This window comes from Entelurus aequoreus, linkage group LG04 (genome assembly GCF_033978785.1).
Source record: "Entelurus aequoreus isolate RoL-2023_Sb linkage group LG04, RoL_Eaeq_v1.1, whole genome shotgun sequence".
Lineage (NCBI taxonomy): Eukaryota > Metazoa > Chordata > Actinopteri > Syngnathiformes > Syngnathidae > Entelurus > Entelurus aequoreus.
In genome coordinates this window covers 59,775,577-59,790,427 of record NC_084734.1, presented here as the reverse complement: position 1 = coordinate 59,790,427, position 14,851 = coordinate 59,775,577, and the positions used below count along the sequence as shown (strand labels likewise).

At 38.8% G+C, this 14,851-nt stretch overlaps 1 protein-coding gene across 6 annotated transcripts in view; it reads left to right on the top strand.

Moving 5' to 3' along the window:
- Window positions 1–14,630, top strand: part of csnk1a1 (casein kinase 1, alpha 1) — a 76,468-nt gene extending 61,838 nt beyond the window's left edge. The window contains exons 6-11 of one of the 6 annotated variants that reach the window (XM_062045385.1): window positions 1,815–1,954; window positions 2,361–2,439; window positions 2,652–2,726; window positions 2,813–2,919; window positions 3,074–3,186; window positions 13,905–14,630. In XM_062045385.1, the coding sequence (XP_061901369.1) occupies window positions 1,815–1,954; window positions 2,361–2,439; window positions 2,652–2,726; window positions 2,813–2,919; window positions 3,074–3,186; window positions 13,905–13,912 (522 nt within the window). In that variant the 3' untranslated portion in view covers window positions 13,913–14,630. Of the gene's footprint in view, window positions 1–1,814; window positions 1,955–2,360; window positions 2,440–2,651; window positions 2,727–2,812; window positions 2,920–3,073; window positions 3,228–6,854; window positions 7,269–13,904 lie in introns of those variants that run through there. The other 5 variants (XM_062045382.1, XM_062045384.1, XM_062045381.1 and 2 more) reach the window with 5 other exon arrangements.
- The last annotated feature ends 221 nt before the right edge of the window (window positions 14,631–14,851 follow it).

Below are 14,851 nucleotides of genomic sequence, written 5' to 3'. Positions count from 1 at the left end.
GTGGAAAACAGTGGTTAGCCGGGGCTGAGCAGTCAGGAGCGAGCGTTTGTTCGCAGGCACATTGGGACGGTATAAGCAGGGACGAAAGTAAGGAGCAGAGGGAAAGGAAAGAGGCAAACGCACACACCTGCACAACTTTCCAGTTGAATGTAGCTATTTTGATCATCAACTCCACCAATCAGTATTGTACCATGCTGTATTTTAACAAATAAATCAGTATATCAAACTTGATCGATTTTCCCACCCCAAAAATAAAATTAGTATAATTTTGCAAATCCCATGTTTTAATGAGGTAGTTGGTTAGCCAAGTTACTAAAGACTGCAACCTTTGCCTGATTTACGTTACAATTTCTGTATTAACAGAACTGCAGAGTCTCTTCACAGACGTGTCGAGAACTATTTTTAATCAGAAGTTATGATCATATTGTAAGTACAAAGGATGCTGCTTTTTCTGTCAGCTTTTGCTTCCACCAAAAAGTATTGTTTTGCCTTTGATGTTGCATCTTTATTACGTTGGAGTTTTTTTCACGTTTTTCATGTTCATTTTTATTTTTATTTTATTTTATATTTTTTACACTGATGGCGGCATTGTGTAATTTGAAAATTTAGATAGCAAAGTAAATTAATAATATAGTAAGACGTATTCTATTTTATGGTGACATTAAATTGCAAAGTAAAACACTTAAATTCAACTGGGGCTATAAAATTGCAACATCTAAAGGGGGAAAAAAACACTGATGCAGAAAGCATGAGCAATGTGGACATATGTTAAGTATATTTGGGGAAAGGTGCAATGTGTTTGTCTGTTTTTTTTCCTGATCTTGGGAAAAAGTTAAATGTACAGTACACTCTAATTTCTATGTGGTAGTTCGGTTTCAGATATTGTAATTTGTCGTTCAGCACAAAATATCATTTTCAGTTCTGTTTTATTGCAGGGCTGTATAATTTTTTGTACTAATTTAAAAGCTGCTTGTTTGAGTAATTGGAATTTGAAGGATATACTGTAATACAGTTTTTGGGCCAGTCACAATAGCATTCTATCACTAAGGCTATTTGGAAACAGTATATTCATATAATTCATATTTAGCACTTCACAACTGAGTAGAACATACTGTACCACTGTTCCTTTTTGACAGCTGCTGCTGAACAGAATTACGGGGATTTGTCATTTTACCTTAGTAAAATATTGCAAAAGTCATTTTTTTGCCAAATGACTTTTGCAATATTTTTTTTACTTCCGGCTTAGGGTTGCAGCTGACTGACTTGAAAAGTACAGTCTTTTGGACTTTGTGCGGCAATAGCTATTGGCTGTGAAATTTAAGTTTCATGAGGCTGCATGAATGAAAATTTTAGTTTTGATCAGCACAGACATCACAGCTTTTAACATTTGATTTGCCTGTTTTTTTTCACAATGTCACTTCCAATTACATCATTAATGTTGGCATACTTTTAAAACCATATTGCCTCCTAGATTATATGATTTGTTCAAATCTGCTGCATGGCAAAACTACAGGCACATCCACAACCTTGGATACTCAACAAATTATTAACATGAGAGTAATAGTCATCACATTGGTCACCGCATTTCTTCACCTTAAGTGATACAGTGGGCAGTTTTTAAGGCCCTGCTGTCTATGCGGTGAATGGAATTGAACCTGATCCCTTTGGTCGCAGGCCCTAATCTTATTAGCATAGGAGAGTATACTTTTGGATTACAATTGTAACAGAAAAACTGTTGACATAAAGTTGTTCATGCTCATTTCCTATCCCTACGGTCTAAATACAAATGATGCATTATCTGTCTCTCTACACAGTTGTTCCTTATTGACTTTGGATTGGCGAAGAAGTACAGAGATAACCGAACACGACAGCACATCCCCTACAGAGAAGACAAGAACCTGACCGGCACAGCACGTTATGCCTCCATCAATGCACACCTGGGCATTGAACAGAGGTCTGTTGAAACCGTAGCCCAATGTAATTCCTGAGTAGCTTCAATTTAAGGAGTCTGCATTTGTCAGTGATGTGAAGCAACTTAAATTACATGATTTAAGTGTGAAGAGGGTTGAAACATTGGCAACAACTTTAAGGTTAATTTTCTTTATGTAAATGATTAAATATTTGTCGTAAACTGTTTGTTTTGTTTAAAACAATATTCCAACTTGCTGTGGTTTCACTACCTTTGCATCCCAACACACCCCACCCACCCCACACACACACACATACTTGTCATGCTATAGCTCCATACAGATACATGTGCACTTGTTTGTGTCGGTGTTCATCACTGCACTCCAGCCCCCCAAAGCTATAACCCAAGGGGCACAATAATTTGTATGCTAAACTGAAATTGTTGTTTTCAGTCGGCGTGATGACATGGAGTCACTAGGCTATGTGCTGATGTACTTCAACAGAACCAGTCTACCATGGCAAGGACTGAAGGTATGAGATGTGGCTGATACCTTCTGTTTCTGTATGTTCTTTTGGTATAAGTAAGCATCTGAATATATTGCTAACTGTTGTTAATGGCAGACAGTTTTGAATACTAACGTGGTAATTTTGCCAAAAAGATATTTGCTCTGGTACAGTTTTTAAGACAAAACAGTCTCACACAAGTTTAAAGCTTCTGTGACACTGAATATTGATGTTGTCAGGCTGCCACAAAGAAGCAGAAATATGAGAAAATCTCGGAGAAAAAGATGTCTACTCCTGTGGAGATTCTCTGTAAGGTAAAGACAAGCAACCATGGAACTTCTTAACATGATTTTCCTCCACATCAGAACAACCCGCTGTATAATAATAAACATGTCTCCAGGGTTTTCCAGCAGAATTTTCCATGTATTTGAACTATTGCCGTGGTCTGCGCTTTGAGGAGGCTCCAGATTATATGTATCTTCGCCAACTCTTCCGCATCCTCTTCAGGTAAACCATCTGTCTCTAGAACAATATGAATTTGAGACCACCTATTTTTCCAGTACTACTCAAAAGGCAACAACGTTTAACTTTGGTTCTTTTTTTTTTCTCCAACTTAGGCAATTTTTTTTTTTTTTTAACTAAAGTCTTTGCTGTGTTTTAGGACTTTGAACCACCAATATGACTATACATTTGACTGGACCATGCTGAAACAGAAAGCAGCGCAGCAGGGGGCTTCCACCGGGGGCCAGGGCCAACAGGCACAAACCCCCACAGGCAAGCAAACTGACAAACCCAAGCCTAACATGAAAGGTTAGTAGCAAACAGCCAAGCGACGTTTTTTTATAGACACCAATTGCTTAGTCTCAGTACTGTAAACAGGCATTAGCTATTGAGGGCTTCAGATTTTTGGCTAAAGTATCCCACAATGCATTGCCAGAAACCATATTAGAAGGCTAGCGTCATCATTCACGGTAGCGGTACATGTTATATTTCCAAACTATTCAGTGGAAGGTAACATGGTGATTCGATGGAGAATACTGTGAGTCATAGGATAAGAAGTCCCTTCATTGTTATAAGGAGAAAACAGTCGTAATTGGATGCAAGGATCCGTACAAGATCGACAAGTCTGAGTGGAGTAGAGACCACAACATCTTCCCCGATGTCCACTACCCGGAATTTGTGATTTACTTACTTTCGACCCAACCCATTTTACACCTTGAATGACTTTTAAAATTTTAAGAGTATAGAAAGCTATGACCGCTTTGTTTGTGGATGGGTTCATGACATCTTTGTTTATCTGTAAAAACCCAGTGGACATCGTGTCGCAAAGCCAGGCTAGGCGTGCACCCGCAGAAATGAACTGACCCAAGTTTAACACCCTGGATGGTCACGGATAACCAATTAAATGTCATCTCAGCACACGGTGACTTTAAGGCAGGATCGGGAGAGTGCTGTTCTTATGTTGCTTCACTTTTGTTTTATATGGAAGCTACAATCCAGAAGAGAGAAGTGATTACTATTTTTATCAATACACTATCACATTTTTTCGACCAAGCACATCCAGTTAGCGAAAAGTGGGGCTATTGTTTATTTAGATTAATTTCTACTTACCAAATTTTCTTAATTACCTGAAATGGAATTAATCCAAACAAACACGAAGTCATCATATCACGTCATATCTCTGTTGAGTGCAGCAATCCATGCCGTTAACTCTTTTTTTAGCCGCTTTCGTTGTCCAGAAATACACTTAAGAATGTGATTTTAAAAAAGCTAGTAATATCGCTCCCACCTTGTTTGTAGCAGTTGACAATCGCACATTTCAGTATTATCAATATCACTGGATGAATGATCAGCAGCAATGAGGTTGATACAAACAAAGCCTTCTAATATGGCCAACGGCAATGCCTTGTGGGAAATGTAGAAAAATCTAAAACCCTCTATTATTACATAAGACGCCCCAGTGCCCTTACCTAAAAGAACCAAATGAAAATCAAAAATGACAAAGCTGTTTGAAATGATGCCTTAGACAAATCAGAAAGGAATAATCACAAAAGAGCCAAAAGTCAAAGGAATGAGATAGTGATACAATTGGTCAGTCTTGCTATAGCAAAGACGTCCTTGGGGAATTTGACTACTAACTTTGTTGCATTGAGAGTATGTTACTTTGTTGGGGTTGGACAATGGGCTCTCTTTCACTGCGACTATTGACTAACTCATTCTGATGACTTAACTCTTGACTGTCCTTACCTGTATCTATTCTTTTTTTAACATTTTTTTCCCATTGAACTTAGCTGTCAACAGTATTAACGCTTGCAACAAGATGGTGTCTCATTAGCATTTACAGAGGAAAACTGATGAACAGTACTTAGGTTTTTCATGACTCACAAACAAGTACATTATACACACAAGTATTAAGTAATTTGAGCATACCGTTTTTATGCATATTTTCCAACTCATTGCTACATATACCTAAATATATAATGAATTTTAACATACATGGTGATCTTTATGAATGTTCTCATTCATCCAGGTCATTGTATTCTCAAGGCTTTCAATAGATGGCAACTGTAATTTTCAGTTTGTATTTGAAGACATTTTGCCTCATCCAAGTTTATGCTCATAGATTTAGATTGGTGAGACCTAGATTTACTAAATCAAACAGGATCCCAGGTGCAGGCTGAACTTATTAAGCCTACTTGGATGAGAGGTAAAACATATTTTAAAACAAATTGAAAATTCCAATTGCGATCGATTAAATTCCCTGAGAATATATATGATGTTTTTGTGGAATGAGGGAGGGTGTGGTCTTCCAACAACTTTCTTTCCACAGACAAAATGGGTCACAAAAGACTTGGATCACTCTTAAAAACTCTAAAAATTTAAAAGGCTTTTTAATGGGTCCAACATTTGTAAGACATTTGTCCGTTAACTAGAGGTGGGAAAATTATCGATTCTCCAATGCATCACGATTAGAACGTGGACGATTCATGAATTGATGGACACTTAATTGCGATTAGTTACGTATGTTAAACTAATACAGAGTTATAAAATGTGGCATTAATGCTAATGTTTAAACATTTGTTCTAGGTTTGCTTATATAACTTAGCATGAGCAAACCATTAGCTAAGTTTCTCATAACGTAATGCATTGACTGGGTTAGCGCGGACACACACTGAGGGAGGAGGTGAAGACAAGCTAATGCTTGCTGTGGCGCTAAGATAGTTTAAGGTTCAATCCAAATACTCCCCCTCGCCCCTTGTTTTAGCCCTTCCCCCTTCGTTATGCGCGTTCAGGTCTGTGAAGTGATGTCCGAATTCCCCGTCAAGTAAGGGGAAAGGGTCAAGTGTGAGGGCCTCAGAGCCCTCTAAATAAAGTGTGCCCCGAGACCCCCCTAGGATATTGAGGGAGAGGAGAAATGTTCAACTTTACACTATGCCTGTTAAAAACAATGGCAGAAAATAAAGAGAAGCCTACAAATGTAAGTAATATGCTTAATTATTGACTTTCATAATAATGACGCTGGTGGTTTTGTTCAGATGTTCATCCTTTGCTCCAAGTAAATATTGCCTATCTTTTTACTTTTTATTTTTTTATCGCTTTTTAAAACAATTGTGTTCCTGTATATTTTGCCAAAGTAGCGGTACCTTTTGTTTTATCAATGGCGAAAAAATAAACCGCTCAGCCACATGAGCCACGTCTTCAATAGTTTATTCTATGTTTTTCCCGCTCGTTACAATAAGCCAGCAGTGCATTTGAGGCTACCATAGGTTATTGCTTCTTAACACCGCGTTTCTTGTTTTCTGCCTTGTCAGTAATGTAACATGGTACAGCTTTGTGAAGTCTGTACGTTCCATTCACCCTTTACTATTGCTTTGTGTCTAAAAACACACGTGAGTCCAACATTTAAAGGCGTAACTATCGGATGCATTTTTTTTTCCAAACAAGAATAGATAAGAGAACTGTTAAGGAACTGAATCGTTAAGCAGAATCGAAAGTCGAATCGGAACTGAAAAAATCTTACCAATTCCCATCTCTAGTTGATGACGTAGCAAAACTCGAGCAACGTCCAAATCCCAAGGAGCATATTCAACGCTTTGCAATAGCACTAGATGCTAAAGCCTGGAGGAGGGTTAAGAAGAAGGGAAAATAGGGAGTATTTGGGTTGATCTTAACAATGAAGTAGTGAAACAGAAAGAGAATAAATGCTTTGTACACTTCAACAGTAGTCTAATAAGAACCCCGTTACAGCAGAGCCCAACCAGCTAAGAAGAGGAAATTAGCAAGTAGATTTTCATAAGGCATTATCACATTATCAGAGAGTGCATGCACATGTATATATGTATGTGTATGTATATATTTTGTATGGATGTGTGTGTATATGTACGGTGGCTAAGGAAAGTATTCAGACCCCTTTAAAATGTTCACTCTTTGTTTCATTGCAGCCATTTGCTAAAATCCAAAAAGACCAAACTGACAAAATGGTGATGAACAAGCCTGACGTAGTGGTGGTGGATAAACAACAGAAGACGGCAGTGGTGATAGATTTAGCAATCTTAAGTGATGGCAACATCCAGAAAAAGGAAAACAAAGTTTAATATTCAGTATTGGTTTTGGTATTGTTTAAAAAAAGTGTTTTTACAGGGGGTTTTTTATGTTAATTTGACTATTTTTACATTCATCAGAAAAGCATTTTTTGTGAAAGGCTAAGACTGCTGAAGCCTGCTAAAACAATAAATGACTGCAGAGCCACTTTTTTTGTTATATACAAATATTTTTATCTGTCACAATGATGTAATGAATTTAAATGAAAATACCTCAAGTTCAGGGCTTTTCTCACCAATTTTTCTTTGGGTGAGATTAAAGGGAAACTTCGGTTTTTTTCAACCTGGGCCCTGTTTTCATAATTTTTTCTGTATATGTGAGTGCTGGATAAAACATTTTTTGAGGTCGCGCCAGTATTGAGCAGGGCAGGCAGCCTCCAGCCCAGCTAACGCTCGTACACAGGGCAACTGGCTCTCGTCAAAATTCGGCCTATAAACATGCATTTTTTTCACACTGACAGGCTCAGATAGTTACAATGAGTGTCCGACAACATACTAGAAAGGAGAAATTAACGTATGTCTCTACCTTTAGCTGGAGATCGCTGTTTGTTGTGAGCAGTGTCCAAATCTCACCACGCTACAAATCTCGTTCCGAAATCTCGCGATAACTCGCGACAAAACACCGGTGGAAAAACAGTTACCGTATTTTCCGCACCATAAGCCGCACCTAAAAACCACAATTTTTGTCAAAAGCAGACAGTGCGGCTAATAACCCGGTGCGCCTTATATATGGATTAATATTCATATTTATTTTCATAAGGTTTAGGTCTCGCAACTACGGTAAACAGTCGCCATCTTTTTTCCCCGTAAAAGAGGAAGCGCTTCTTCTTCTACGGTAAGCAACCGCCCCATAGAAGAGGAAGCGCTTCTTCTTCTACTGTAAGCAACCGCCAAGGTGAGCACCCGCCCCCGTAGAAGAAGAAGCTCGCGGATATTTAATTTCATTTGTTTTTCTGTAAAGACAACAAAATGTCTCCTACTAAGAGACACGCGTACAAGGTTCCACTGGCTTTTGATATTCATGTGAACCGCACTGTGGATACAACGGGAGCACGTACGGTGAATATTCGCACCACAGGGAATGAGAAGTCGTCCTACTGTGGTTCTAGCTTGCCATGCTAACGGCCAGAAACTTCCACCCACGGTGATATTCAAAAGGAAGACCTTGCCAAAAGAGAACTTTCCAGCCGGCGTCATCATAAAAGCTAACTCGAAGGGATGGATGGATGAAGAAAAGATGAGCGAGTGGTTGATAGACGTTTACGCGAAGACACCGGGTGACTTTTTTCACGCAGCGCCGTCCCTGTTGATCTACGACTGCATGCGCGTCCACATCACAGATGGTGTCAAAAAACAAGTGAAGCACACCGAAGAAGAATAATTCGAGGGATTTGTAGATGAGTAATAACTTCAGAAAGTGAGCTTTAAATGTTTATTTTGTGTGTTGTGTGACACTAACGTATGAGCAACGTTGAGTTATTGATGTTGCTATTGCTCTGCACTATTTTGAGTGTTACTATTTTTGTGATTGCACATTTGTACATTACATTTTGGGAGTGAACACAGTTGTTAGAACGCTGGTTTGTAATATATTATTAAAGTTTGACTGACCTATCTGACTGTTTTGTTGACATTCCCTTTAGCGTAGCGTAGGTGCGGCTAATAGCACGGGGCGGCTAACAGGTAAACAAAGTTTTGAAATATGCCGTTCATTAAACGTGCGGCTAATAACACGGGGCGCCTTATGGTGCGGAAAATACGGTACCTGACTGAGGTGAAGAGAGATGACTGAAGTGATTTTCTGTTGGATTACCGAAGATTACTTCGGTAATCCAACAGAAAATCACTTCAGTCATCTCTCTTCACCTCAGTCAGGTAACTGTTTTTCCACCGGTGTTTTGTCGCGAGTTATCGCGAGATTTCGGAACGAGATTTGTAGCGTGGTGAGATTTGGACACTGCTCACAACAAACAGCGATCTCCAGCTAAAGGTAGAGACATACGTTAATTTCTCCTTTCTAGTATGTTGTCGGACACTCATTGTAACTATCTGAGCCTGTCAGTGTGAAAAAAATGCATGTTTATAGGCCGAATTTTGACGAGAGCCAGTTGCCCTGTGTACGAGCGTTAGCTGGGCTGGAGGCTGCCTGCCCTGCTCAATACTGGCGCGACCTCAAAAAATGTTTTATCCAGCACTCACATATACAGAAAAAATTATGAAAACAGGGCCCAGGTTGAAAAAAACCGAAGTTTCCCTTTAAAAAAAGATTAGATTAATTACAGAGCAAAATGAATAAAAAAGTGTAGCGCTAGACAGCACTTAATATATGTAATACATGCATACAAACATATATAGATATGTATGTGTATATGACACAATTCCCCTTTCAGACAACACATTTGATCTCTAAGGTAGATAAAATCTATTGTTTTTAATTCAGTTTGATTCAGATTCTTGGAGTGGTGATTTAATTTAAAATACATTCTCAATTTAACTAATTTTTCCATTCAAACTGATTTCTGATTCACAATCAATACATTTTTTATGCCCATTAAATACATTATTCTATAAAAAGATTTATTAACTGGCGGTCCGAATTTGGACCCAGACGTTGTCCTATATTGACCGAGACATCATCCTATATGGACCCAGGCGCCGCCTTATATGGATCTGGACTTTATAGTCAATGAAGTATTTTAGGTTTCACTTTGACTGGCACAGATTTTATAGATTTGACAGTACTGGTACATCGGATCAGAAAATACACTAACCAATTACATTGAGTAGCTATGAAAGCCTGTTGCATCTAACCCCACACACTAAAAACGTAGTAGTCCGTGTTATGTGTAACATGATTGCCAGAAGAGGACAGCACTTAGCCAAGTGTTACTTTCCTGTAAGTCAAATTTTAAAATAAACATTTTTGCCCCCAAAAAAGGGTGTGGCGTCCATCATTTTTTGTGGGGGGCCCACTACAAATTAGTAAATGTATGGGAACCACTGAAATTATTTTGGTTTAATTGATGTTAATACATGTGGCCCATTAAAAAGATGAAAAAAAGGAGAAAAATGCACTGCAGGTAAACAATTTGTTTTCCAATACTTGTTACTGCAAAAACCCTTTGTGGAGTTACCTTCATATGAATGAAAAGTCCACATTAATGCAGGTAGTCCTTGGGTTACGAACGTGTTGCCATTCTTAAACAGTGATGTAAGTTCTAGTGCAGGGGTCGGCAACCCGCGGCTCCGGAGCCGCATGCGGCTCCTTGACCACTCTGATGCGGCTCAGCTACATACATGCCGACCCCCCCGATTTTCCCAGGAGATTTATGGATCTCAGTGTCTCTCATAGATTACTCCCAGGGAAAAAATAATCCTATTTACACTCTTACTTACTAAATAAAGGGCGTGCCCTAATTGCACTGCAGCAATTGTCCTCTATAGCATTTACATACAGCGTGCCAGTCCAGCCACATGTTGCATGTTGTCATTACTTGCATACAGGAGACAGCAAAGCATACTTAATCATCAGCCACACAGCTTACACTGACGGTAGCCGTATCAAACAACTTTAACATTGTTACGTTACAAATATGCGCCACACTTTGAACCCACACCAAAAAAGAATGAAAAACACATTTCTGGAGAACATCCCACCGTAACACAACATAAACACAACAGAACCATTACCCAGAATCCCATGCAGCCCTAACTCTTCCGGTCTACATTATACACCCCCGCTACCACCAAATCCCCCCACACATCAACCCCCGCCCCTCTCCGTGCGTTGGTTGAGCGGAAGAGTTAGGGCTGCATGGGATTCTGGGTATTGGTACCGTCAGTGTAAGATGTGTAGCTGCTGAGTTAGTAGCCTTGCTGTCTCTTACGTGAGCAAGCTAGAACAGCATTCCACTTGCGGTCGAGCAGGTACACTGTCAGGGCAGACTGTAGAGGGCGCCAAATGTAGTGTCATCACGCTCTGATATTCGGGAGTCTCCCGGGAAAAATTAGAGGGTTGGCAAGTATGACGCTATCAAGCGGCTATCAAGCGACATTCATTCAAAACTCGCGGGCTGCACTAACATCAAATTTCCACATTAAAGTGCGTGCCGGTGCGTGTGTCTGAGACCCCTGGTTAACATAGCACAAAGCATGTAAGCTTTGTATGCGGTGATTTTCATTTTAAATTTTAAATTTTTTTTTGTGGCTCCCATTACTTTCTATAATTTGTGAAACTTGCCAAAATGGCTCTTTGAGTGGTAAAGGTTGCCGACCCCTGTTCTAGTGTAAGTCGGATCTTATACCTAAAATATACAAATTAACTCTTAAGTCACTCACACTGTGCACAGAAAACAAGGACATTTAAGATACACAAAATAAATACAAGAAAAAACACTATGTGCTACTTGCTGAGATTTTTTATTTACATCAAACTTTCTCTCTCATTCTCATGTCACACATTGCATTTATCAAGTGCTCCAAAGCCAACCACACGGTTTGGAACAGAGGCATACCAAGTTCCTGAGTGGGGGCAGGAAGTGTGACTATTTCTTGATAGTCAGTAGTTTGTAAACAAAGACTGTACATCCCAGCATTTGATTAGCAAGAGGCTAATAATCCTGCCAAGAAGAAGCCAAAACCTGCAGACCTTTTTCTGTTAAGTCCCTGTTTAGTGAGAAGATTTCGCTTTGTCTGTGAAATATGTAAACAGATAAATAAGACTGGATACGACAAACAAGTAGAGTGTTTGTATTGATTACCACTAAACATTTCTGCAAATATTTTATGTTTTCATGGGACAGCTCTAAAACATAATCACACTTTCATATAGGGTATATTGAGATTTTTTTTGGTAAGCACTACAGAAGACAATACAGGAGTGCGTCATGTTTTGTCAGGTTACCTCATGTTATGAAATGTAGTGAAATAGGCTAAAAAAACGTACATATATTTAAAGACACATCTGTGTCTTCATGTGTCAACATTTCAGCTTTTTCTCATAACATTATGCCTTTTTGTTGCAGTTTTTCATTGTTTTATTTCATTTCTACAATGTGCGAGTTCATAAAAAAAAAAGTGTTCCACAAATTTTTAACACCACCGGTTTGCCTATTTCACTAAGAGTACAAAGTGTTGTAAAAAATGTCTCCAAGCTGTGGCTTCAAGTTCTTGCCATTAATCGAGGTGGTAAATGCTGGGTTACTTCTGGAGGCTTTCTGTATGTTGGTACTTGTAGATTTATTATATCACACTACGCTGTCTGGGCTCGCTGCGAAATCTTCACCTTTCATGACCACATGTATTACCAGATAAATGCACAACCCAAGACACACTCCTCTCTTTTGTGTTTAATGCATACCTCTCTTTGTTGAATAAAGCGACAATGTTGCAAAATTGGCACCACAGAACCCTTCTGATGTGTCTTATTCTTCACTGCGGAATGTATCTGCCAATACTCACCAGCTGTGTCTGTAATGCACACTGTTGTAGCTCCTCCGGACCTGAGTGACATCTCCGACAAGTTATTGTGGTGAAATGGCGCCCATTTGGGCCAGACAATTGGTATATGGAATAAATTCATCTCTGTGAAATTGATGAGGCTTTTCATCCTCAACCAACAAATATCAGAGTCCTGCGTACATGTAGTGGAGGGCTCCGGACTACTGCAGCCATTCCAGAGTTATGAAGCAGCACGTCCACAGGTGGTGGAAACTGACACATTGACTAGAATGGAAATGCCATGCTGAAGAGGAGAGCCGCAGTAGTTGGAGATCTGGTGAAATTTGGGAGTTATCCCCTCAATATATATATATTTTTTCTTTGATTCCAATAAAAGGCTGAGTTGTGTCATCCTGCCTCATTAGAGTACGTAAGTGCATACATTCCGCACAATTGCGATGTTAGACAAGTGGTACACCAGTGTTTCCTAGTTCATTCTATTTGCAAGAGTCCTGTTACTTACCAGACGATACTTCATACAGTATCACCTTCAAGCACGTCTTGCAGTTTGCAGAGTCGGCATCTTATGAAGTATAATCAATTTTATAGCTGTTGTTTTAGCTACAGGCTCACCGTAGTGGGTAGAGCTCAGTATCATGGCCCTTTTTCCAAATCCAATAAATTTCAATTTCAAATCGAGAAATTTGATTCCAACTGCACCTAAATATTAAATTTCTTAAAAGTCTCTAATTGCACTTTTTGGAATAAGAAAGGAGTGCAAGTGTACTTGTATTGCAATATTCTATTACTGCACTTTGTGTTAAGGTATTGTTTCTTCAAGTACAAAATGATAACCTTAAATTTGAAAGCTATTCTTCTGGGAGTCTTCTTCTGGGAGTCTTATTCTGTTAGCGAAAGCAGACAAGAGTTTGCCAGCGATTTTGTGGGGCCAGAAGTGTGCGCTTCATATATCGATATTGCTAAATTTAAAAGATATTGAGCCATAATCGTTCAAATCCATTATTTTACCAGGTCCTCGTCGTCTGTGCAGGTGAAAAACAGTAACTCATTGCAACAGTTGACATTTTAATAACAAATTAAACTGATATATGGTGATCTATACAGACTAATAAAATGGTAACAGTAGTTTTACCATTTACATAATATTAATAATGGATTACTTTTATATAGAAAATACCTTAACACTCAAAGCTCTTTACAGTCAAAACTGACAACCCCTCCTTCATTCAGTCCACATTCACACATACACATTATTGCCTGATAATATAAATTCTAAGAGCATTTTTGTAAATGCTCGAGTAAATCCAGTCCTGTCTGTTCACTTTTCCTTTTCTGTTACTAACTTTGCTGAATATGTGCATCTTGCCATCACTTACAGCCATTGCTCTGTGAGAATTGTGCTAACGATGACACTTGTCTGTGTGCCCATAGGTTTCTGAGTAGTCTTCCCAGAGCATAGCTTCAGAAGTGTTGGCGACCAGGAACAACAAGGCTCTTTCCTAGACAAGCGACAAAGAGAACGTTTGTGTCCCCCTTCTATCTTATCTGTGTAATGGAAATATATAGATAACACAGCAGACACGTGTGTACATCTATATATTTGTTATTGTATATAATAAAACTCTACACTCTGAAAGAAAGAATGGAATAGGAGGACCTTCTGGATGTGGAAGCTGTAACCCACTTGCCCCAACCCTGACCTGACATACCTTTTCATCTATCCCTGTCTTGTCTTCCTTTTCATTGTTGACTTTTTGTACAAGTTTTGTTGAAAACTAGTCAGCTCTGGCCTTTTTTTCTCTCTGTGTGAATATCTCAAAGAATCACTTCCCTTTCTTCACTTATTTCACTCTGCTTTACCAAGCAAATGTTTAAACATGTAAACCTAAAAACTCTTACCTTGTTTCTAAAGAGCTGATTGAGAGAACCCTGGTTATTTACAGAAAGGTGAACTTTTGACGAATCATTTTTTGTTTTGTTTTTCCTATGGTGGTTAGGAGTTTCCCTGCTGACATTATAAGCAGCTGATGGCAACAGTCTGTAGTAGATTGACACTCTGGCTCTATCCCTTTCTTTAGAGCTATGACTTATAATTAAATCTGTTGTAAAACCCATGGTCTTCTCCAGAAATACAAATAAAACATTACACAACTCAGACTTATGGGGACAAATCATTTTCTACCTAATGCACAACCCTATGAATAGTCTAAATGTGTCCGACAGGTAACAAGCTCCCTTTGTGAATTGAAGACAAGGTTTTGCCAAATGTATTTCTTTGCCACAGTTGTAAGAATAGTTGACTTTTAAAAAATAAAGTACTTTAATTGCAGGTTTTTGCATGCTATGGCACTGTACATGTTTATAAATCAGAAAAATGT